Here is a 22,896-nt window from a genome sequence, read left to right as displayed (position 1 = left end):
AAATTAAAATTAGTTTCCCAGGGCCATAACCTTTGTTTAGCAGTCAATATGTTGTTAAACCCCCAGTTACATCTAATCCAAAGGGTCTAAATGTTAATGGGGTATTTAACAGCGGTATTGCTGCGGAAAAGCCAAAGTTTTTGTCAGTTTCCCTGATTTGAGTGATTTCACTGATTGCCCGCTCTATGGATGGGGGGGAGCGGGGGCACAACGCAACCTGTGATGGAGCTCTGAATGACTGACCGCAGCTTCAGGATTTCCGCGTTAGGCTGCACATGCTCTACATCCTAAAGTTGTGGTCAGTTTGAAAGGCGAAATAACGGCGGACGCTGCCAGTTCACCGTCATCAGGACCGTAAGTTCCGGGCCATTAAGTTTCCTGCTGGGGAGGTGGTAGCAGTAAAGATTGCACTATACTATCCATCTTTCAAGTCTGTTTAGAAACTGGTCTTCCTAGGACTTTTGGATCATAGGTAAGAGATAGCTGTTGTGTCTAGCTCAGGAACTTGATACAATCAGTATAAAAAGTCAAAGTCCTCGGAGCATTGACATAGTGGAAGCAACATTCTACTTCAGATTTATGAAGAGCTAGATAGAATGAAGGGATCACAAATTCAGGCACCAAAAATGTTGTAAGACGGGTATATCAACTTGTGTAGAACCAGATGGAGATTCCAGTTAGGACTAATGGAGGCGTGTCGGGATTCAGTTTCTGGGTATCTTTCATGACTTAAGACACTAAAGAGTATCTTCCTAATGAATCTGATGAGAAGTTCAAATTGCAGAAAGATACAGATGAATGGAGCTGGGTTTCATTTGCAGGCCAAAAATAGGCTATATGGATTCTAAGACAGAGATCAAACCACAGAAGAGGGGATTAAAACATTTAATCGAACACCACTGAATCAACGTCTTCCATTCGTTATCCTAAGCCAGTCAGGAACGGCATCTTGGACTTCTCAGGTGGTGGTGCCAGGGACTCATTCTCACGGTGTAGTCCAAGAAAATAGGGATAGATTAGCAAATGGTCTTAGTCAACTCACCCTGGTCTGCACCACTGGGGTGTGAACTAGAGCATGACCATGGTCATTACCATTTAGTGAGTTAGGGGGCTAAATTCGGTTGATTTGCACCTCCCGTTAGCGCCCTAAGAGGGCGCAAATCAACTAGCGCCTGGGCGCGACGCTGCTAACGCCTCCCGCGAAATTCAGCGGGAGGTTAGCAACGCGCTGTGCAGCATTGTGCCGCTGGCGATGACGTCATCGCTTGCGCAGCGCCCCGCTTGTGCCCCGGCTGTAATATTGGGTGGCGCCCCCCGACTTACCGCCAGACGCTATGTTCGCCGGGGTCAGGGGGACCTACCTGCGGCCGGGGCAACACTAGTTAAAGGGGAGGTGGCAGGCAGCCATTATTGTTGCTGGTCGCCTGCTAGCACCTGCCCCCGTTGCTGTCCCCGGCCCCCGTGAAACCCCCCCGTGGGGTGCCGGCTGCTCTCCGTGAGCCCAGCACTCCTCTTGCATGCCGGGCTCGTTTGCCGGCACTCCTGATCCCTGGTGGACCAGCTGGGTGCCGGGACGCACTGAGCCAGGCCCCTCCCCTTTAATAAGTGGAGGAAGGCCTGCAGTTGCGCCACGGCGCTTCCTGGGAAAATCGGTCGCGGGGGGCGCTAACTTTTTCGGGATGCTAAAATTAGCGCCCCGGCAAAGGTAGCATCCAAAGGGGACGCTCTCCAATTTTTACCCCTTAAAGTCTTCTACAGGGCTGATACAATTGACATCAGGCTGACTCCTTTGATGACATGTTAATGCTATTTAAAAAAAAAACTTAAAATGCTTAACTGTGAAAAATATTATAAACAACAAAATTTTAGCTATACAGAATATGTATATTAGAAGAAATAAGCAGCAGCAAACTAGGAAACTGCCAATAATCCATGAAATGGGAGACAGAAAATAGACAATACTGTTCCTGGCTGGTAAAAATCATGCACAATACCATGTGAAAGCTGGGGTGATATGAGGATCTACATCATCTGAACTCTGTACACACAGATGTCAAAAATGTCATGAAGCATATTGACCCTCATGCAGTTTCCCCAGCACATGATCTGATGCTAGTTCAACAACCCTATAGTACTCTGAGGAGGATACTGAATGAATAATTATCAGCAGCAAGTGAAAATATTTGTGGGGGTCGAGTTTCCACCTGTAATATCATTATAATCCAGGTGGTATTGGCCAAACCAGCGCAAAAGATCGGGGAATTTTAAACGCAAGTGTGTTATGCCCAAAACCACTTACATTCATGTTTTCGACGATATTTTACGCTGGTTCAAGGTTCAATCTATCCAGATCAGGCCCCGCCCACAAAACTGGCCACGCCCCAAGCGTGACTCCGATCTTGCGGTTGCCTGTCACTTCAATTCTCCGCTCCACTCCCACCTCTCTGTCCTCAATCTCCTACACTGTTCCAATGAAGCTCAATGTAAGCTCGAGGAATAGCACCTCATCTTTCGATTAGGCACTTTACAGCCTTGTTGAGTTCAACAATTTCAGATCATAACCTCTACCCCCATTTTTTTGGATGACAGCTGTTGATTATTCTGCTATTCCCATTTACACCTCTTCTAGACCCATCTTTTGTTTCTTTACTTGTCCCATTACCATTTCCTTCTGCCTTGCATCATCATCCCTTTTGTCTTTTAATCTCTCCTGCCTTCCAGCCTGTCACAGACATTCCCTTTTGTTCTTTCCTCTCCTCTCTCTCTGCCCTTGCTTAAAACCTGTTACATCTCTAACTTTTTCCAGTTCTGACGAAAGGTCATCGACCTGAAACGGTAACTCTGTTTCTCTCTCCACAGATGCTGCCTGACCTGCTGAGTATTTCCAGCACTTTCTGCTTTTACCACTTTAATTACTCCTTTAAAGTAGTTAATCAACACAGATTAACTGCTCTTGATGTAAATGTATTCCATGTTATCTATCACTCCCTGCCAAGAGAAATTGCTCATAATGTCTTGTCTTACTTGAGGCAAAACAATGTTGTATTTGTGCCCTTGGGTCATAGTTTAAGCTAAATAATCTAACTCCAACCATAATGCCCATGCCTTTTAGCATTTTAAAGACCTGTATCATGATCGTCTTGATCTTTCTTTAGTCCAGTTAGAAGATCAATCTTTCAGGCTGTCTTTATAAGTAAACACTTTGATCCATCCCTGTCAGTTTTCTTTGACTCTCAACAAATCAATTTTGCAGTCAGCGGTGAAGCAAAGATGCTCACCACTGGCCCTGAAGATAGCTGCCCACAGAGATCTTGTGATCTCTGTGGCGAGAAGTTTGCCGTGTGATTTTAGTTTATAATGGGGAATCCTTAACGCGATCTGCTGTGACGTCAATAAGCTGTCGAAGCAGCCAATCCCACTGCAGAATTCTCACAGACAGGGAAGCAGGAATGAGAACCTGCTTTTAACCCCACTTTTTAAAAATGTTACAGAGAGCAAGATTGGGGCTCTCACATAGGGATAACGTAGAACCTGAAATAATCATGAACAAACTTTAAAAAAAAGTTTCTTAAAAATTGTAATTTTTATTATAATGGAGAAATTTGATACTCCACAAAATTTAAATTAGGTTTTCAGGGCCATAACATTGTTAAAACCCCAGTTACACCTAATCCAACAAAGCCTAAAATTTAATTGGGTATGTAACAGCAATATTACCGCGGAATAGCACAACTTTTCGTTAGTTTCATTGATTACACGGATTGATGGCTCTGGGCGGGGGATGGTGGCCACAGCGCAGCCAGTATCAGAGCAGTGAATGACTGAACGCAACTTCACGATTTAGATGCGCATGCAAACAGCAAACGCTGTTAGTTCACTGCCACATATTCCAGCCCATAGTCTTTTTAAAAAAGGTATGAGGCTCAAAGTTCCACAAAATATTTAAATATGGTAAAACTAATGACTTATATCATGCTAAATAGCCTGCTTTTACTTGTAGTCAAATGCTCCGAAAGGCATTTCACTAGGTTAGCCTTGTTGATTATCCTGTATGTTGTATTTTTTCACATTAAAATTAATTTGGGGCATTTCTCAGCAACTTACTGGATCCCTTTGAATGGTATTACTCTTTCCAAAAGTCTTTTGGCCACCTAGTTTAATGAGATTATTGAATAGACCAGTCTTACTAAAACCACCCTCCTTTCTATAGCTTAAAAACAGTGCAATCAGCAGATGGCCCGCAAAAGACCTCCATGGAACTTTTGTCCCAAAATTAGTGTTGGCCATTTAAACATGTCTGTTTTTAGTTAAACCTGTTTTTAATTCAGCTACCTAACTTGTCCTGAACTTCATGCAACTTTACCATTAAAAAAAAAGTTCAGATATGCAACTTCATCAAATTCCTTCTAAAAATCCAGCTTCTTCACATTGGTTGTGTAATCCTCAGCCCCAATTTGATTACTTCAAGGAATTCTAATTGATTCGTAAGGTATGATATAGGAACACGAGTGGGTCATTCAGCCCCTTGAGCCTGTTTCGCCATTCAATTAGATCATGGCTGATCTGTACCTCAGTTCCAATTACCCACCTTTAATTCATTGATATCATTTACCTAGCAAAAATCTATCGATCTCGGTTTTGAAAATTTAAATTGACCCAGCCTCCACAACCTTTTGAGGGAGTTCCAGATTTCCTACTACCTTTTGTGTGAAAAAGTGCTTCCTGATTTTACCCTTAAATAGCCCAGCTATAATTTTAAGATTATGCCCCTTTGTTCTGGATTCCCTCAGCAGTGGAAATAGTTTCTCTGTATCTACTGTATCGAATCCTTTAATCATTTTAAATACTTCAATTAGATCATTCCTCAACCTTCTAAACTGAAGAGAATACAAGCCACGTTTGTGCAATTTGTCCTCATAATTTAACCTTTAAGCCCCGGTATTACTCCGATGAATCTGTTGCTGTATCCCTTCCAAAGGTCAATATATGTGTTCTGGACACTTTTACGTGCAGATAGCACCCTCTAGTGGTGGTTATTGTGTTAGCAGTGTGTTTGTATGAAGCAGAGGTCATTTGATCTTTCTACCTTTCTTCCTGTGTGAGGGGTCATTTGACCTTCCTACCTTTCTTCCTGTGTGACACAGGAAGTAGAATCCCAGGAAGAACCTGGCTTGAGTAATGGAAAATTCCATGAGGGATTCACAATCCAATGTAATCTGTTCTATGTTAGGCCAAGCGCAATATCTGTGAGTATCTTTGTTTGTTAGCATAATAGTAACATTGTCAGAGTAGTATTTTGATAACACTATGTTTATAAAAGGTTAATATTTGATAGTTACGGAAGTTAGTCCAAATGTTAGTTAGTTATACAATTAGTCTATTCTACTGTTGTAAATATGTTTATATCTTATGTAATATCGAATGTATAGTACTCAGTTTATGTACAAAACATACTTTGTCTTTGTTTACAGTTTCACAAATTTGTTCAAGTAAAGCTTCAAACAGCAAACGGCTTCACGAGGAATTATTTTGAATAAGTGTTTAACATGCTGGATAACTAGATAGGAGCACGTCTAGCGCGGCCAGTACAGTGAAAAGATAGCAATACGGCTAGCTGTGAAGAGCGGAGCAGGATGAACCCAGTGTAAGCCTTAAACTCGTAGAGCACACCTACCTCACATCAACATGTCAGAAGATAATAACGAAAATGCTTTGCAGCGAGGGGAAGACCTTAAACGGGCAGACGAAACTGTAGAAAGTGACAATCGGTCTATAAGCTCTGGTTACGTCAGATCGCAAGCTGGTTCACGGTCATCAGGTGGTTCTAGAGTAAGCGTGGCCATCGCCAGAGTACGGGCTAAGCTAGTGGCAGCTCAAGCCAGAGCTGCGCATGCGAACAGTGAAATAGAAATAAAAGTAAGACAGGCGCGTCTCCAAGCTGAATCCCAAGCCGAACAGGCCCGACTCCAAGCCGAACAGGCCTGTCTCCAAGCTGAATCCCAAGCCGAACAGGCCCAACTCCAAGCTGAATTCCAAGCCAAACAGGCCCGTCACCAAGTCGAACGCCAGGCTGAACAGGCCCGTCACCAAGTTGAACGCTAAGCTGAACAGGCCCGTCTCCAAGCCACATTAGACGCTCTGCAGCAACAAAAAGAGATAGATGCTGCATTAGCTGAGACACAAGTATTCGAGGCAATTTTGGAGGGAGCTGATCCCGAGACAGCTTACAAACCTTTAATTCCCGTTTCGTGGCAGAGTCCACGACAGCGCACCATAGATTACGTGAGCGACCATGCCGACATACAGTTTACAGGGGAAAGGGATGAAGGCCCGCACATCTCTACAGACGCAAGCACTTCGTATAACATGCCCCAAGTTGCCAACCAAGGTCAAAGCAGACGGTGTGCCTCAAGCCGCAGAGTCGACCGCAGCAGAACGGAAGACACGGTGCAGAGGAATAGAATGCTGAATAGAGAAAGTCAGCAGCAAATCCCCTCTCGTTTCCTTGAGAACCCCAACAGAGCCCCTAGCCAAGGCAACCCTGGCACAGGTCCCAGCACCTACGACCTTGCTAAATACCTTGCACGCACCCAGCTGGTGACTACAGGGTTAACCAAGTTCGATGACAGGCCAGAGAATTATCGGGCTTGGAAGTCCTGCTTCCACGATGCCATATCGGGCTTAGGCCTGTCGGCAGGAGAGGAGCTCGGCCTCCTTATCAAATGGCTCAGCCCAGAGTCCGTCGGACAGGCCTGCAGGATAAAAGCGGCCAATGTGGGACAGCTGCCAGAGGGGTTGAAGATGGCTTGGGCGAGGCTGGAAGAAAGCTACGGCTCGCCTGAAGTCATTGCAAGGGCTCTCTTTGACAGGTTGGAGAACATTCCGAGGTTGACGAGTAAGGAACCCCAGAAGCTCCGCGACCTTGGAGATCTGCTGTCGGAACTCGAAGCCGCAAAGCAGGACGGCTACCTACCCAGTCTATCATACTTAGACGCTTCCAGAGGGGTAAGTCCCATCATTGAGAAGCTTCCATTTAACCTGCAGGAGAAGTGGATAACGTTTGGATTAAAGTTCAAGCTAAAGCACAACGTGGCGTTCCCACCATTCTCTGCGTTTGTCAAATTCATCCGTAAAGAAGCCAAAGCCAGGAACGACCCCAGCTTCAACTTCTTCTCCTCCCACCCAGCACTTGCCAGAAGAGACAAGTTCGACAGACATGGAAAGTCACCAATATCTGTCCACAAAATGCAAGTGTCCTCAACTGAGCACACAAAGGTTCAGAAGAAACCTGAGGATATGAGCAGACAATGCCCTATCCACAACAAGCCCCATCCTTTAAAGAAATGCAGAGGCTTCAGGGAGATGTCCCTGGAAGATCGGAAACAATATCTCAGAGAACCCTATATGTTTCAATTGCTGCTCGTCCACGAGCCATCTCGCCAAGAACTGCAAGGTAGATGCAAAATGCACTGAATGTGAAAGTGATTGGCACATTTCAGCACTACACCCAGGCCCAGCTCCTTGGAAGTCAGAGTCGCCTCCTCCCGCCTCAGAGCATGGCGGGGAGAGAGAGGGAGCTGCCGGTCCGGAGATTACATCTAGGTGCACCGAGGTGTGTGGAGAAGGAGTGAGCGCAAGAGCATGCTCCAAGATATGCCTCGTTAATGTGTACCCTGTAGGACGTCGCCAGGAATCTGAAAAGATGAAAGCACACTTCCTAAAATGTGTCAAGAAAATGCTTGTCAACGATCATGCAGAGATAGCTCCTCCACTCCAGGAAGGCCAAGAGTGTTGGTACCTCCCTTCCTTCGGAGTCTATCACCCCAAAAAGCCGGAACAGATCCGCGTGGTGTTTGACTCCAATGCACCATATCAGGGAGTCTCTCTCAACAACGTACTCCTCACAGGGCCCGATCTTAACAACAGCCTCTTGGGAGTGCTCATGAGATTCAGGAAAGAGCCCGTCGCCATCACTGCCGATATCCAGCACATGTTTCATTGCTTCGTGGTGAGAGAAGACCACAGAGACTTCCTCCGCTTCCTGTGGTATCGGGACAATGACCCCAATAGAGACATTGTGGACTCCAGAATGCGTGTCCATGTCTTCGGGAATAACCCGTCCCCTGCTGTCGCCATATACGGACTAAGGAGGGCTGCCAAGGAAGACGACGACTTTGGCAGTGATGTGAGAGGGTTCATCGAACAAGAGTTCTATGTCGACGACGCACTGAAGTCATTCCCGACCGAAGCAGAGGCCATCAGTACCCTCAGACGAGCTCAGGAACTACTTGCACTATCCAACCTCAGGCTGCATAAGATAGCCTCTAACAGACCAGCAGTGATGGAGGCATACCCCCCTGAAGATCGTGCTAAGGACGTCAAGGACCTAGACCTCTTCGCTGATGACCTCCCCCTACAGCATAGCCTAGGAGTGTCTTGGAACATAGCAACAGACACGTTCACGTTCCAAGTCTTAGATGCCAGGAAACCCTTCACACGTAGAGGAGTGCTCTCTACAGTCAACAGCCTATACGACCCTCTCGGCTTCTTAGCCCCTGTCACCATACAAGGCAGGCTGCTCCTCAGGGAACTCTCCACACACGCTGAAGAGTGGGATTCACCTCTCTGCGAAGAGATGGAAGCAGAGTGGGACAGATGGAGAGACTCACTCCAACACTTACAAGAGATCCGAATACCTCGCTGCTATTCGTTTTTCCCTCCCTTAAATGCCCAATTCAAAGAGCTTTGCGTCTTTGCAGACGCATCCGCTAAGGCCATTGTAAGTGTGGCTTATCTGAAGGTCACCACTCAAGAAAAACAAAGCAAAATCGGCTTTGTCTTTGAAAGAGGCAAGTTGGCGCCCCAGCCAGCCCTCACCTTACCCAGATTGGAACTGTGCGTAGCAGAACGCAACCTACCCCCTCACAGGAAGCTGCATCCTATCATCGACACCGACGGACTGTCTCTGAGGTGGTGGTTCTTTTGTCGCCAGAGGAGTCCAGTGACAAGTAGAGTTCGGACTATGTGGAGTCGTTTATGACCTCAGACGGGGAGTGTTCTGGAAATTTTTACATGCAGATAGCACCCTCTGGTGGTGGTTATTGTGTTAGCAGTGTGTTTGTATGAAGCAGAGGTCATTTGACCTTCCTACCTTTCTTCCTGCGTGACCCAGGAAGTAGAATCCCAGGAAGTACCTGGCTTGAGTAATGGAGAATTCCATGAGGGATTCACAATCCAATGTAATCTGATCTTCTATGTTAGGCCAAGTGCAATATCTGTGAGTATCTTTGTTTGTTAGCATAATACAGGTAGACTACCCTTTATCCGAACTTCCGAAAACCGAAACCCTCTAAAAACCGAAGGTTTTTTCGGTCAGCGTAAGTCATGCGCACGACATGACCAGAGTGGCGCACGACTTACGCTGAGCAGGGCAGAGTGTCACTGAGTTCCCTCCTGGGTAGGAGATTGCAGGCTTAGCCGGATAAGGGATAGTGTAGCATTTTTCCGCACTTCTGAAAACCGAAATCGTTCAGCGTAAGTCGTGCGCATGACCCCGACCCCCGCCGACCCCCCGCCGACCCCGACCCCCGCTGACCCCGACCCCCCCTGTAACTACAGTATTTATAGTCTTTATTTATCCCACTCAGGTATTCATAAGGTCCGCCGACCCCCACCCTTTCGGATAAGGGATAGTGTATCCTTTATCCGCACTCCCGAAAACCGAATTAATCTGAAAACCGAAGTGTTTTCGCTCAGCGTAAGTCGTGCGCACGACCCCGACCCCCGCCGACCCCCACCCTTGCCGACCCCCACCGCCGACCACGACCCCCGCCGACCCCCACCCTTTCGGATAAGGGATAGTGTATCCTTTATCCGCACTCCCGAAAACCGAATTACTCTGAAAACCGAAGTGTTTTCGCTCACCTTCCGAAAGCCGAAATTTTCCGAAAACCGAAACACGGCTGGTCCCGAGGTTTTCGGATAAAGGATAGTCTACCTGTATTTGTATGATACAGCACGGAAGGAGGCCATTCAACCCATTGTACCTGTGCCGGCTCTTTGGTGGAGCTATCCAACTAGTCCCACTCCCCCGCTCTTTACCCATAGCCCTGTAATTTTATTCTCAAGTATTTATCCAACTCTCTCTTGCATGTTACTACTGCATCTGCTTCCACCACCCTTGGAACCAGTGCATTCCAGATCACAACAACACTCTGCAAAAAAAAAAAAAAAAAAAAATGTTTCCTCATGTTTGTTATTTATCTACAGATGCCAAAATCCATGCAGTGTTGAGAAAACAGGGGATAGTAGAAAAGATCATTTCATTTATACATGAAAGTGTGCACAAAAATGGAAAGGTACTGTGCAAAATGTTTGCTTCCATAGTTTATGATAATTGCCGATGTGATTGTAAAGTTGATGTTGTCAGAGTAGTATTTTGATAACACTGTTTATAAAAGGTTAATATTTGATAGTTACGGAAGTTAGTCCAAATGTTAGTTAGTTATACAATTAGTCTATTCTACTGTTGTAAACATATTTACTTCTTATGTAATATCGAATGTATAGTACTCAGTTTATGTACAAAACATACTTTGTCTTTGTTTACAGTTTCACAAATTTGTTCAAGTAAAGCTTCAAACAGCAAACAGCTTCACGAGGAATTATTTTGAATAAGTGTTTAACTTGCTGGATAACTAGATTGGAGCACGTCTAGTACAATATGTTTCCTGAGGTTTGGTGCCCAAAACTGAATGCAGTGCTCCAACTGGGGTCTGACATCACTTCCTCAATTTTGAATTCCAAACATATTGGCCCAGAATTTGCGATTGCAGTGACAGCAAAACTGTCAGTGTTCTCCATCATTACTCTGTAAAACGGATAGCAAACGTCTGGAGTCCGCACATGCGCATTTAAACGCGGAAATCCTGAAGTTGCTGTCAGTGATACCCTGCTACTCCACAGGGTGTGCTGTTACAGTCTCGCAGATGCAATCAACACAGAATCAATGAATTGATATGAACTTCAGCTTTTTACGCTCTTTTATCACTGTAAAATCCTTTAAAAAAGTTAAGCCTCGTTTAATAAGGTGTAACTGACTTTTTAATGGCGTACTAGGTCATAATTACTGAACAACCACTCTGGCCTTAAAAAACTAATTTTATATTTCCTACATGATAAAAATGCCATGATTTTATATTTTTTAAAGTTTGTTTATAATATTTCAACATCTACCTTAATACTATGTGTATGTCCCAATCTTTATTTCACTCTCTGTAAAATGATTAAAAATTGAAGGATAATCAGTGCTTTTTACTTCGTGGCTTGCTGTCTGTGAGATCCCCAATAGGTGACACAGAATGAAAGTAACATTGGGAAAGGTGAAACCAATGTCACAGAGATTGCTAGAACTTTGTGGGCAGCTTTCTTCGAGGTCAGCGGCGAGCGCCATCACTTCGGTTGGGAGGAAGCTGAATCATAGCACGGAAATCCACTACATTATTTAGAAGCATTACTCACCTCTTTGCGAACCATACTGCACTCAGATTGGTCCAGAAGGATATTTAGCACTGTGCCCCATAATCCTCCAGAAATGTTTTGACAGCTGGCTGCCAGTGCAATGCAGCCATTTTCAACCAATGTCAGTGCTGATCCAATACCCAAACTGCCAAAACGGACCTGAGACAATTTGAACAGAAACTAGTACATATTTTGGACACTGAACAAAATTACAATAAATGTTGATCTTATCACTGACATAACACACACATTTTATATTTCAAATGTAGAACCATACTTCCAGAGTGACATGAACAGAAAATACATTCAGATCTGTGCCTTTTTTGGCAATAAAGTTAAAAATGTGCTTGAAACAAAGGAATATAAACTATTTTATACAGGTCTGAGGCGCGAGTTGGGTAGGATTGATTGGGGAATGTCACTCAAAGGGTTGATGGTGGATAGGCAATGGCAAACATTCAAAGACCGCATGGATGAACTACAGAATTTGTTCATCCCAGTTTGGCATAAAAATAAAACAAAAAAGGTGACTCAACCGTGGCTAACAAGGGAAATTGGGGATAGCATAAGATCCAAGGAGAGGACATATAAATTGGCCAGAAAAAGCAGTAAACCTGAGAATTGGGAGCAGTTTAGGATTCAAAGGAGGACAAAGGGATTAATTAAGAAGGGGAAAATTGAATATGAGAGTAAGCTTGCAGGGAACATAAAAACTGACTGTAAAAGCTTTTATAGATATGTGAAGAGAAAAAGATTGGTGAAGTCAAGCATAGGTCCCTTGCAGTCAGAATCAGGGGAATTTATAATGGGGAACAAAGAAATGGCTGACCAATTAAATACATATTTTGGTTCTGTCTTCACAAAGGAGGACACAAATAACCTCCCAGAGACGTCGGGGAACATAGGGTCTGATGAAAGGGAGGAACTGAAGGAAATCAGTATTTGTAGGGAAATGGTGTTAGGGAAATTGATGGGATTAAAGGCGGATGAATCCCCAGGGCCTGATAATCTACATCCTAGGGTACTTAAGGAAGTGGCCCTAGAAATAGTAGATGCATTGCTGATCATCTTCAAACATTCGATGGAATCTGGAACAGTACCCATGGATTGGAGGGTAGCTAATGTTACCCCACTATTCAAAAAAGGCGGTAGAGAGAAAATGGGTAATTACAGACCGGTAAGCCTGACATCGGTAGTGGGGAAAATGCTAGAGTCCATTATCAAAGATGTAATAGCAGAACACTTGGAAAACAGTGACAGAATCGGACAAAGTCAACATGGGTTTACAAAAGGTAAATCGTGCTTGACTAATCTACTGGAATTTTTTGAGGGTGTAACTGGTAAAATAGGTAAGGGAAAACCAGTGGATGTGGTGTATTTGGACTTTCAGAAGGCTTTTGACAAGGTCCCGCATAAGAGATTAGCGTGTAAAGTTAAGGCACATGGGATTGGGGGTAAGGTATTGACTTGGATAGAGAACTGGTTGGCAGACAGAAAGCAAAGAGTTGGAATAAGCGAGTCTTTTTCCGAGTGGCAGGCAGTGACTAGTGGGGTACCGCAGGGATCGGTCCTTGGACCCCAGCTATTCACAATATATATTAATGATCTAGACAAGGGAACTAGATGCAATATCTCCAAATTTGCAGACGACACAAAGCTGGGTGGGCGTGTGTGCTGTGAGGAGGATGCCGAGAAACTCCAGGATGATTTGGACAGGTTGGGTGACTGGGCAAAAGCATGGCAGATGCAATATAACATGGATAAATGTGAGGTTATCCACTTTGGTGGCAAAAACAGGAAGGCAGATTATTATCTGAATGGCAATAGATTGGGAGGAGGAGAAGTGCAACGAGACCTGGGTGTCCTTGTGCACCAGTCGCTGAAGGTAAGCATGCAGGTGCAGCAGGCGGTTAAGAAGGCAAATGATATGTTGGCCTTCGTAGCGAGAGGGTTTCAGTACAGGAACAAGGATGTCTTGCTGCAGTTGTACAGGGCCTTGGTGAGACAACATCTTGAGTATTGTGTGCAGTTTTGGTCACCTTATCTGAGGAAGGATGTTCTTGCCATGGAAGGAGTTCAGCGAAGATTCACCAGGCTGATACCTGGGATGGCAGGAATGACGTACGAGGCGAGATTGGGACGATTGGGCTTGTACTCGCTGGAGTTTAGAAGAATGAGAGGGGATCTCATTGAAACTTATGAAATTCTGACAGGACTGGACAGACTAGATGCAGGAAGGATGCTGCCGATGGTCGAGGAGTCCAGAACCAGGGGTCACAGTCTAAGGAAAAGGGGTAGGCCATTTAGGACAGAAATGAGGAGGAATCTCTTCACCCAGAGAGTGGTGAACCTGTGGAATTCTCTACCACAGAAGGCAGTAGAAGCCAATTCATTAAATATATTCAAGAAGGAGTTGGATACATTTCTTAAGGCTAAAGGGATCCAGGGGTATGGGGAGAAAGCAGGGACCGGGTACTGAAATTGGATGATCACCCATGATCGCATTGAATGGCGGAGCAGGCTCGAGGGGCCGAATGGCCTACTCCTACTTCTATCCTCTATGTTTCTAAAACAGATCAGGCTAATAAATAATACTGAGCTAAAAGAGAAAGCTTCTCAGGAAGCAATAACATTAGTGAAGAGATTACCAACTTAATATCATATTTCAGTAGTAGCACATGTGGACATATGGTAATGAAGGGACTCGCTTCCTCAGGAAGAAAACAAATATACAGTCATATCTTTGTGAATACATGAACTAAAACACACTTTTATAAATCTGATTTGTAGCATGTTTTTTGTTAATTAGTACTCGGAACTGTGAATGCTATAATCTATTTATCAGCCATGGTGCTTACCAAGGTGAAAATTACTCTCAAGAGCTTAGGGTGCAATTTCACCTTTCCAAGCAGCTGGTATTGTGACTTGAACACTATGCTGCACTTAAAATAATAGTGGGTTCACTTGCCTTAAAGGGTGTGGACTAATGAGCAAATCTAGCCAGTGTGGAGAAGTAAGTGCAGAACCAAACAAACTCTGTATGGGGATGTGCAGTGTAAATTTAGCTTGTATAGGGCTCCAGTGGGAGCTACTGAAAAGGTTAACGCTGCTTAGCCTATGAAACTATACAGAATGAGCACAAAAGAAAAGCGGAACATAAGCACTGACCCAGCATTACACCAAAATGGATAACTATTAAAAACATAAGCAACAAAATCTACATACCTCAGGGTCTCGGTCAACCCAAAGAGGAATGAGCCATGCTAGACCCAGTCGTGATGGCACCTGATCCTCATTGTTATGCTCGTATGCCAAACACCACAGGGATATCCAATCCTAAAACAAGAATAAAAGAAAATGAATGAAGCTACCCCGGTATTTGACGTTCCAAGTCAAACTTTCACGTGGTTTCCATAACCTTAAACACGCTGGCAACAACCTATTTATATATGTCACAGTGCAGCTTTGCAAACAAAATTACTGTTGATAATATTAACAGACTTCGGATCTGCGCTGGATATTCTCAGATTCAAAGGCAGCAGTGTCTCCCATAGGTAGACCATGCATCCCCTACAATCAGGAGTTTACCTTTAAAGAAGAAAAGAAAGACTTGCATTTATATAGTGCCTTTCATGACCTCAGGAATGCCAAAGTAACCCTTGTTGTGTGCACTGGATTCTGTATTATTGCACGTACCTTCATGTCGATTCCTACTATTTTCCCGAAGGCTTGCTGGTCAGCACTCGAGTGAGACAAAGATAATTGTAAATCAATAAACTAATTTATTTTACATGCAATATGTGAATGAACAGAATAACATTTACTGTGACTTTGAATCTACTTCATAATGCTCGTCATAACAGGAAATAAAAAATCATGCCCATTAATGTATTCCCCATTAAGAAGCCACTCTCACTTAACTGACTAGTAAATCTCAAACTAGTCGGCCTTAACCTTAGAAAGTGAGTTCTTAGCCAGTGTGTCTAACTTCCATTCCAGATTACTGCAGATGGGCTGTCTTTTCTGAGCTAGCTTGACCTTTGGCCCTATCCCAGCTCTCCGTGTCCAGAGACTGAGCTAACACCAAACTGGCTAGCACCATCCTCGGTGTGGGTTTCCCTGGCAGCTATCCCTGCTGGGCTCACATGAATGTGGATGTTCCAACATATTACGTATGATATTTACTGGAACATCTTTTGAATCTCCACTGTCTCAAGATGACGCGGTATGCCAGAAGCACTTCTCTAGCCAAGTCAGCTAGGTTTAATTTGCAATCCCAAAAGCTCATATACTCTGTGGCTTTAAGTGTGGTGCTGAATTTTATTTAATATGATATAAACGACCTAAAATTTGTCCTAAATAAAAACTCCTGAAACATCACGTGGATGAACGCTTAACATGACCTTCCTTCTAACAGAAGTGTAAACCATTGGGTTGGTTGACCTGTGCAAATATTGGATTTATACTTGCATTTATATAGTGCCTTTCACAATCTCAGGAAGTCCCAAAGCGCTGTGCAACCAATGAAATACTTTTGAAGTGTAGTCACTGTTGTAATGTAGTAAACATGGCAGCCAATTTGCGCACAGCAAAGTCACTCAAACAGCAATGAGATAATAGCCAGAGTCTTTTTTTTTTTTTTTAAAAAGGCGTTAGTTGAGGGATATATAATGTCCAGGACAACGGGGAGAACTCCCCTGCTCTTCTTCAAAATAGTGCCATGGGATCTTTTACGTCTACCTAAGAGGGTAAACGTGGCCTCAGTTTAATGTCTCATCCGAAAGACATTGGGCTGGATTTTCTCAGCCCCGAGGAGGCGGGTATGGAGGCGGGACTGCCGGGAAAGTTGCAGAATTTGGGGGCGGGTGGCAAACCCGCCCCCAACCCGCCTCCATGCCGTCTTGCCAGGAGGCGGGAAGCCGTCCTGTCCCGGGTCCCATCTCCTTGGAGGCGGGAAGGGATTAAAGCCTATTCACTGCCTGTTAGGATTATCCCCATTTTTCGTTCTGAAGTGCGGGCTTCCAGACCTGGGGGAACCCCGCCAGGGTATAGGAACCGAGTAGGAGGTCTGCGGGGGTCGGAGGGGTCTGAAAGTGTGATGCAGAGGTGAGTGATGGGTGCAAGTGTGGAGTGGTAAGTATGTGAGGTGAGTGTAAAATGTTAGAAAATGTTAACTTAACTTTGTTTCTGCCTACAGCCTTCAGCCGCTGTGGAGCCGGAGTCCCGACATCTCCATTGTAGAGATCACAGACAGGCTGTTGCATCCTCCGATCCAACAGTCATCTCATTTCTGCAAAGTAGAAAGGTTTGATGAGTCCTGAACACAAGGTCTCATCAAACTACACAGAATATCTGTGTTTGACAGCTTCACAGAGCTGCCAAACGATGACATTTCTTCTTTCAAAAATTCTTGACAGATGACGCGTCATACGTTGACGTGCTCTGTCACTGACTTCCCCTGTCACTGACTTCCCCCTAATTGGCCTTCTGAGCTCGCCGGGCGGGCTTAACAAGGTCAATCAGGGAAAGATCCTGCTGGTTGGCCAGAGACTGATGGAGGCAGGACTGAGACCCGGCAAGCAGCAGTCTCGCCTCCAACACGTCTCCATTCATAAAATCCAGCCCATCATCTCCGACAGTGCAGCACGTCCTCAGTACTGCACTGGACTGACAGCCTAGATTTTGTGCTCAAGTCCACGGATTGGGACTTGAACCCAAAATCATCTGACTCAGAGGCAAGATTGCTACCCACTAAGCCATGGCTGATACCTGTGACTGATCCCTAGATATAGGGGGTGATTTTGCCAGCCCTGGGGAGGCGGGACTGCCGGGAAAATGGCAGAATTATGGCAGAATTTGGGGGCGGGTGCCCAACCCGCCCCCATGCCAACTTGCCAGGAGGTGGGTAGCCATCCGCCGCCGGGTCCCGTCTCCTTGGAGGCGGGAAGGGATTAAAGCCAATTAACTACCCGTTAACAGGTAGTTAACAGGCAGAAAATAGGATTATCCCCTTTTTGCCCTCACAAGTGCGGGCTTCCCAAAGGCTCCAAAACACACCAGGTCAGCAAGACGAGTAGTGGGTCTGCGGGGGTTGGAGGGGTCCAAAAGTGTGCTGTGGAGGTGAGTGATGGGTGCAAATGTGGAGAGGTGAGTATCTGAGGTAAGTGCAAAGTGTTAGAAAAAGTGTACTTACCTTTGTTTCTTCCTGCAGGCTTCAGTCGGTGTGTGTGCGGAGAGTCTCGCACCTCCGCGGTAGAGATGACAGATGGCCGTTGCATTCTCCAATGCAACAACCATCTCATTTCTGCAAAAGAAAGAAGTTTGATGAGGTCTTGAATTTAAGACCTCATCAAACTACAGAGAATGTCACTGTTTGACAGCTTCACAATTTTTGACAGATGAAACGTCATATGTTGACGTTCTCTGTAACCAGCTTTCCCTTAATTGGCCTGCTAAACCCGCTGGGCGGGCTTAACAAGATCAATCAAGGGAAAATAGCGTGGGTTGGCCAGAAGTTGATGGAGGCGGGACTGAAACCCGACAAGTGGGAGTCCCGCCTCCAAAAGCTCCCCACTGGCAAAATCACCCCCAGTGTGTTGTACGCATGGTAAATCTATCAGAAATATGCTAAATTACCATAATCCCCATTAAATATCTCTTTTGGACTTGTATCATCTAAAATAAATTTGAAGGAGATAATGATAATTTATCACTTTTATAACAAGAAATTAACCAATTGATCTATATTAACAAGCTAAACATAGTTATTTCTGGCATGAAGAATGAAAGTAATATACCTAACTAATCTCTTAACAGAAATGGCTTTCCCAGTTAAATTAATTAGGAAACTATATTTGTGAAAACTTTCCAACATCATTGTAGCATCAAAAAATATGTAATGAAAGAGTCTACAGAATTTGGTCTTAAAAGGTAGCTAGACTCAAGAAGGCCCACAATCAACAAAGGCACAAACAGCTCTCAGCAGTTGAAAAATAGAAGCGGTCCTTATATCTGAATGTGAAGATCCAAATTCGATCTGTACAAGTATCAAACATGCACATGGCAAGATTTCTTCACATCAATGCCAAGATCACATTTTGTGTTAATGTTCACTGTCATTTTGTATCTGCATTATACAAATGTGAAGTGGAAAGAGAAAAACAAATCAAATCCATTAGTCTTTAAGAACATGGGTTCACAAATGATAATCTTTGAAGACCCATAAATATACTTTTATGTATATCGTTACAGATGATTGACAATGATGCCTCTTATGGGAATAAAGTCACTGCAATTTCTAAGAAGAGCACTCCAAAGAGTCTGTGGACAAAACAATTTTCCAAGCGCTCCAGTTTGGATGAATGGAGAATTCGTACTACGTGCGTCCAGCACTATTAGTTGCTGGAGTGGTATCCCATATCCTCTGGGTCCCGATTTTTTCCCCCCCCGCTTGTTGAGTTTACCCAATGCCAATTTAATTATAAAATGCTCTATGCTTTTAAAAGTGAAGGTGTAGGAACGGAGGTTCCTATCAAAAAGACAGAGTTCGACTCAGGCAATTAAAATAATGAACTTTAATGAAACGAAACAAGTTTAAACTGGAAACTGCTAGAACACATCAATTACAGGTCTACTCTCCTTGAGGGCTCTACGAGGACTGATCCTCTGGTCAGAAGACTGACGTCATGACGTTCTTCCTGCCATTGGGGCATCACGTGACTAACGGCATGATGTCATCACGTTGAAACCGCGCTGTAAAGGTAACTAGACATTGTACAGTCAAACAGTGTAATTAAAGGTACAGGCACAGACAGTAACTACATTGCTGTTAAAGGAATTATGTACAACCGCTCTGAGTCCTTTGGTGGCTCCGGCACATGCGCCCCCCCAGAACTGTCTTTAACAGAAAAAGTGAGGCGAGGAGGAGGCCTGACAAGCCTATTCGATCGACTTCGATACCCTGGTAGAGGAAGTTGATGACCGGTGGTCGAGTTGGCAGTCGGTTGTGGTTGAGCAGGCGCGGCGAGCGCGGTTGAGTTGACAGGCGGCTTTGGTTGATCTGGTGCGGCGGCTGCGGGCGGTCGGTCACGTTAGGGTGGTTGAGCGACTATGGCAGGGTGGTCCAGGTCCAGGTGAGCCAGCTTCAAGCGGTCCACTGAGATGTGATCCGGCTTCCCTCCGACGTCGGCCGAAAAGGATTTGTCTCCTGGTTCGATGACGCGGAAAGGACCAGTGTAAGGGGGCTTGAGCGGATCCCGATGAGCGTCGTGGCGGATGAATACATACTCCGCATTCTTCAGTCCCGGTGGCAAGTAGGAGTTCTGCAAACCGTGATTGGACGTAGGTATCGGAGCGAAGCATCTGGCCGCGTCCTGGTGGTGAACGAATTGCTGGGAGGCGGACCATGGCTCCGTGGGAGAAGGGAGGAAATCCCCTGATACACGGAGCGGCTGGCCATAGAGGAGTTCAGTTGAAGACGATTGTAGGTCGTCTTTGGGCGCCGTACGAAGACCCAAAAGGACCCATGGAAGTCTGTCCACCCATCCTGCACCTTGAAGACTGGCCCGAAGAGAGGCTTTAAGCGACCTGTGGAATCGCTCGCAAAGGCCGTTCGCCTGTGGATGATAGGCGGTGGTACGATGAAGTTTGGTGCCGAGCCCCTGAGCCACAGCGTTCCACAGCTCCGAGGAAAATTGTGGCCCGCGGTCAGAAGAGATGTCCGCCGGTACCCCGAAACGGGCAACCCAACAGGAGATGAAAGCTCAGTCTGCCAAAGTGGTGGAAACCAAAGGAATTGCCTCTGGCCACCTAGTGGTGCGGTCCACTATGGTGAGGAGATGAGTATAACCCTGAGAAGGCGGAAGCGGCCCCACAAGGTCGAAACTGCGCTCCAGAACAGTGAATGCAGCCACTGGAGCCTTGACATGACACTGGACTTTGGCCTTCTGGCATACGACGCAGGTATTAGCCCAGTCACGGACATCAAGGTGCATACCGTTCCAGACGAACTTAGCCGACATAAGCCGTTGCGAAGCCTTCATCCCAGGGTGCGACAACCCGCGTATGGCATCAAAAACCTTCCGGCGCCATGCGACTGGCACGATAGGTCGAGGAAATCCCATGGAGACGTCGCAAAGGAGCGTGGCGCCTGCGGCCTGGAAGATGACGTCGGTTGCTTGGAAGCTAGAGGGAACGGTTCTATATGATTGGACCCCCGAGTCTCAGGCCTGATCTGCAGCCATGAGGGCGTAGTCGATTCCCAGGTGCACCGCGTGGACCGTTGCACGGGAGAGGCAATCCGCCACCAGGTTGTCCTTACCAGACACATGTTGAATGTCCGTGGTAAATTCGGAAATGAACGTCAAGTGACGTTGTTGACGAGCGGACCACGGTTCGGCGGTCTTGGCCATGGCGAACGTAAGGGGTTTGTGGTCGACAAAAGCCGTGAAGGGACGCCCCTCCAATAAAAACCGGAAATGGCGAATGGCGAGGAAAAGGGCCAGTAGCTCCCGATCGAAGGTGCTATACTTTTTTTCATTCTTCCGTAGTTGACGGCTGAAAAACGCCAGCGGTTGCCACGTGCTGTTGACCCACTGTTCTTGCACTGCACCGATGGCGTAGTCTGACGCGTCGGTGGTGAGGGCGATGGTGGCACCTGGAAGCGGGTGCGCCAGCATGGTTGCGTTGGCCAAAGCGTTCTTGGTGTCGCCGAACGCCTGGACCATCTTAGCTGTCCAGCTGATTGGATCTTTACCGGACTTGCCCTTGAGGGCCGTGAACAAAGGTTGCACGAGTTGAGCCACCTTGGGGACAAAACGGTGGTAGAAGTTGACCATCCCCAGGAACTCCTGCAAGGCCCTGACTGTCAACGGCCGCGGGAAAGAGGTAACCGCTTCAACCTTCGTCAACAAAGGGACGGCGCCGTCCGATGTTATGCGATGTCCCAGGAAATCAATCTGTTGCAGGCCGAACTGGCACTTGGCCGGGTTGATGATTAAACCGTGTTGGCTGAGGCGCGTAAAGAGGGAACGCAAATGGGAGATGTGCTCCTCCTTGCTGGCACTGGCCATGAGAATGTCGTCAAGGTAGACGAAGATGAAACGCAGGTCTCGAAGAACGGAGTCCATTAAACGCTGGAACGCCTGTGCTGTGTTCTTTAAGCCAAACGGCATCCGCAGGAACTCAAAGAGGCCAAAAGGGGTGATGACTGCAGTTTTCGGGATGTCTTGTGGGTGCACTGGAACCTGGTGATATCCACGGACGAGGTCGACTTTAGAGAAGATAGAATTTCCCGCCAAATGGGCCGAGAAATCCTCGATATGCGGGATCGGGTACCAATCCGGAGTGGTGGCGTCATTGAGGCGGCGGTAGTCACCGCATGGCCGCCAGCCGCTGCCTGGTTTCGGCACAATGTGGAGAGGCAAGGACCAGGGACTCTTGGATCGCCGAATGATCCCGAGCCGCTCCATCGTGTCGAACTTCGCCTTCGCAGGCGCGAGCTTGCCAGGTTCGAGCCTTCTAGCCCGCGCATCAACCGGGGAGCCAGTAGTGGTGATGTGATGTTCAACACCATGCTTCGTCGCCAAAGAGGAGAAGGTGGGCCTTGTCAGCTCCGGAAACTCCCCGAGGAGCCGCGTGAAGTCATCCAGAGGAGGGAAAGCACAGGCAATGGAGCGCGACACGGAGGTACCGTGGTAGCACGGAATCGAGTGGAATGTGGCCGCGTTGATCAGCCGGCGGTGTCGGACATCGACTCGCAGGCTGTTGGCACACAGAAAATCTGCCCCTAGGATAGCCTGTGAGACTGTGGCCGTGACGAATTCCCAAAAGAAGCGCTGACCGCCGAAACAGACTTCGACCCGCCGCTTTCGGAACGTTCGAATGGCTGCGCCATTAGCCGCTACGAGGGGAAAAACTGAGGTTCCCAGTCTGCATGTCGAGCTTCGACGCAGGTAGGATGCTACACTGCGCCCCCGGTGTCACAAAGAAAACGGCAGCCCGAGAGGGAATCGGTGATATAAAGGAGTTTCCACATAGGACCGACAGCCATCGCCACCGCGGAACGCCCTTTAGACTTCGTCATCCATCGCCAGGGACGCCGCCTGCGCTTTCTTGGTTTTTTTTGGGGTGAAAAACTGCAGGGGGAACGGCAGCATCATGCTTTCGCGCCAAAACGGGTATGGTAGGAGCACCAGCCCGCTGTAGAAGCTGGAACCGCGTCTGTGGGGGATGGGCGCGCCTCGTGGCCGCGCAGCACTGCTGGGTAACCGTGAAAATCTTATCGGCTTTGGCCGCCAGCTCGGCGCAGTCTGTAATGTCGGATCTGGCTAGGGCAGCTTGAACCTGTTCAGGCATTTGATAGAGGAAAAGCTCCCG

The 22,896-nt window shown here is 46.5% G+C and overlaps 1 protein-coding gene across 1 annotated transcript in view; it reads right to left on the bottom strand.

The window, feature by feature from the left end:
• The window catches only part of rttn (rotatin), a 283,502-nt gene that overhangs the window by 110,222 nt on the left and 150,384 nt on the right, over positions 1–22,896 (bottom strand). The window contains exons 27-28 of the mRNA XM_085993987.1: positions 14,746–14,856; positions 11,521–11,679 (exon numbers count right to left, since the gene is read on the bottom strand). Of these exons, the coding sequence (XP_085850113.1) occupies positions 11,521–11,679; positions 14,746–14,856 (270 nt within the window). The remainder of the gene's footprint in view (positions 1–11,520; positions 11,680–14,745; positions 14,857–22,896) is intronic.

Source organism: Somniosus microcephalus, chromosome 7 (assembly GCF_052327205.1).
Source record: "Somniosus microcephalus isolate GS21.2 chromosome 7, FLI_Smic_1.0, whole genome shotgun sequence".
NCBI classification, from domain to species: domain Eukaryota; kingdom Metazoa; phylum Chordata; class Chondrichthyes; order Squaliformes; family Somniosidae; genus Somniosus; species Somniosus microcephalus.
Note: the sequence above shows the minus strand (reverse complement) of the source record. Positions and strands in the feature narration are given on the sequence as shown.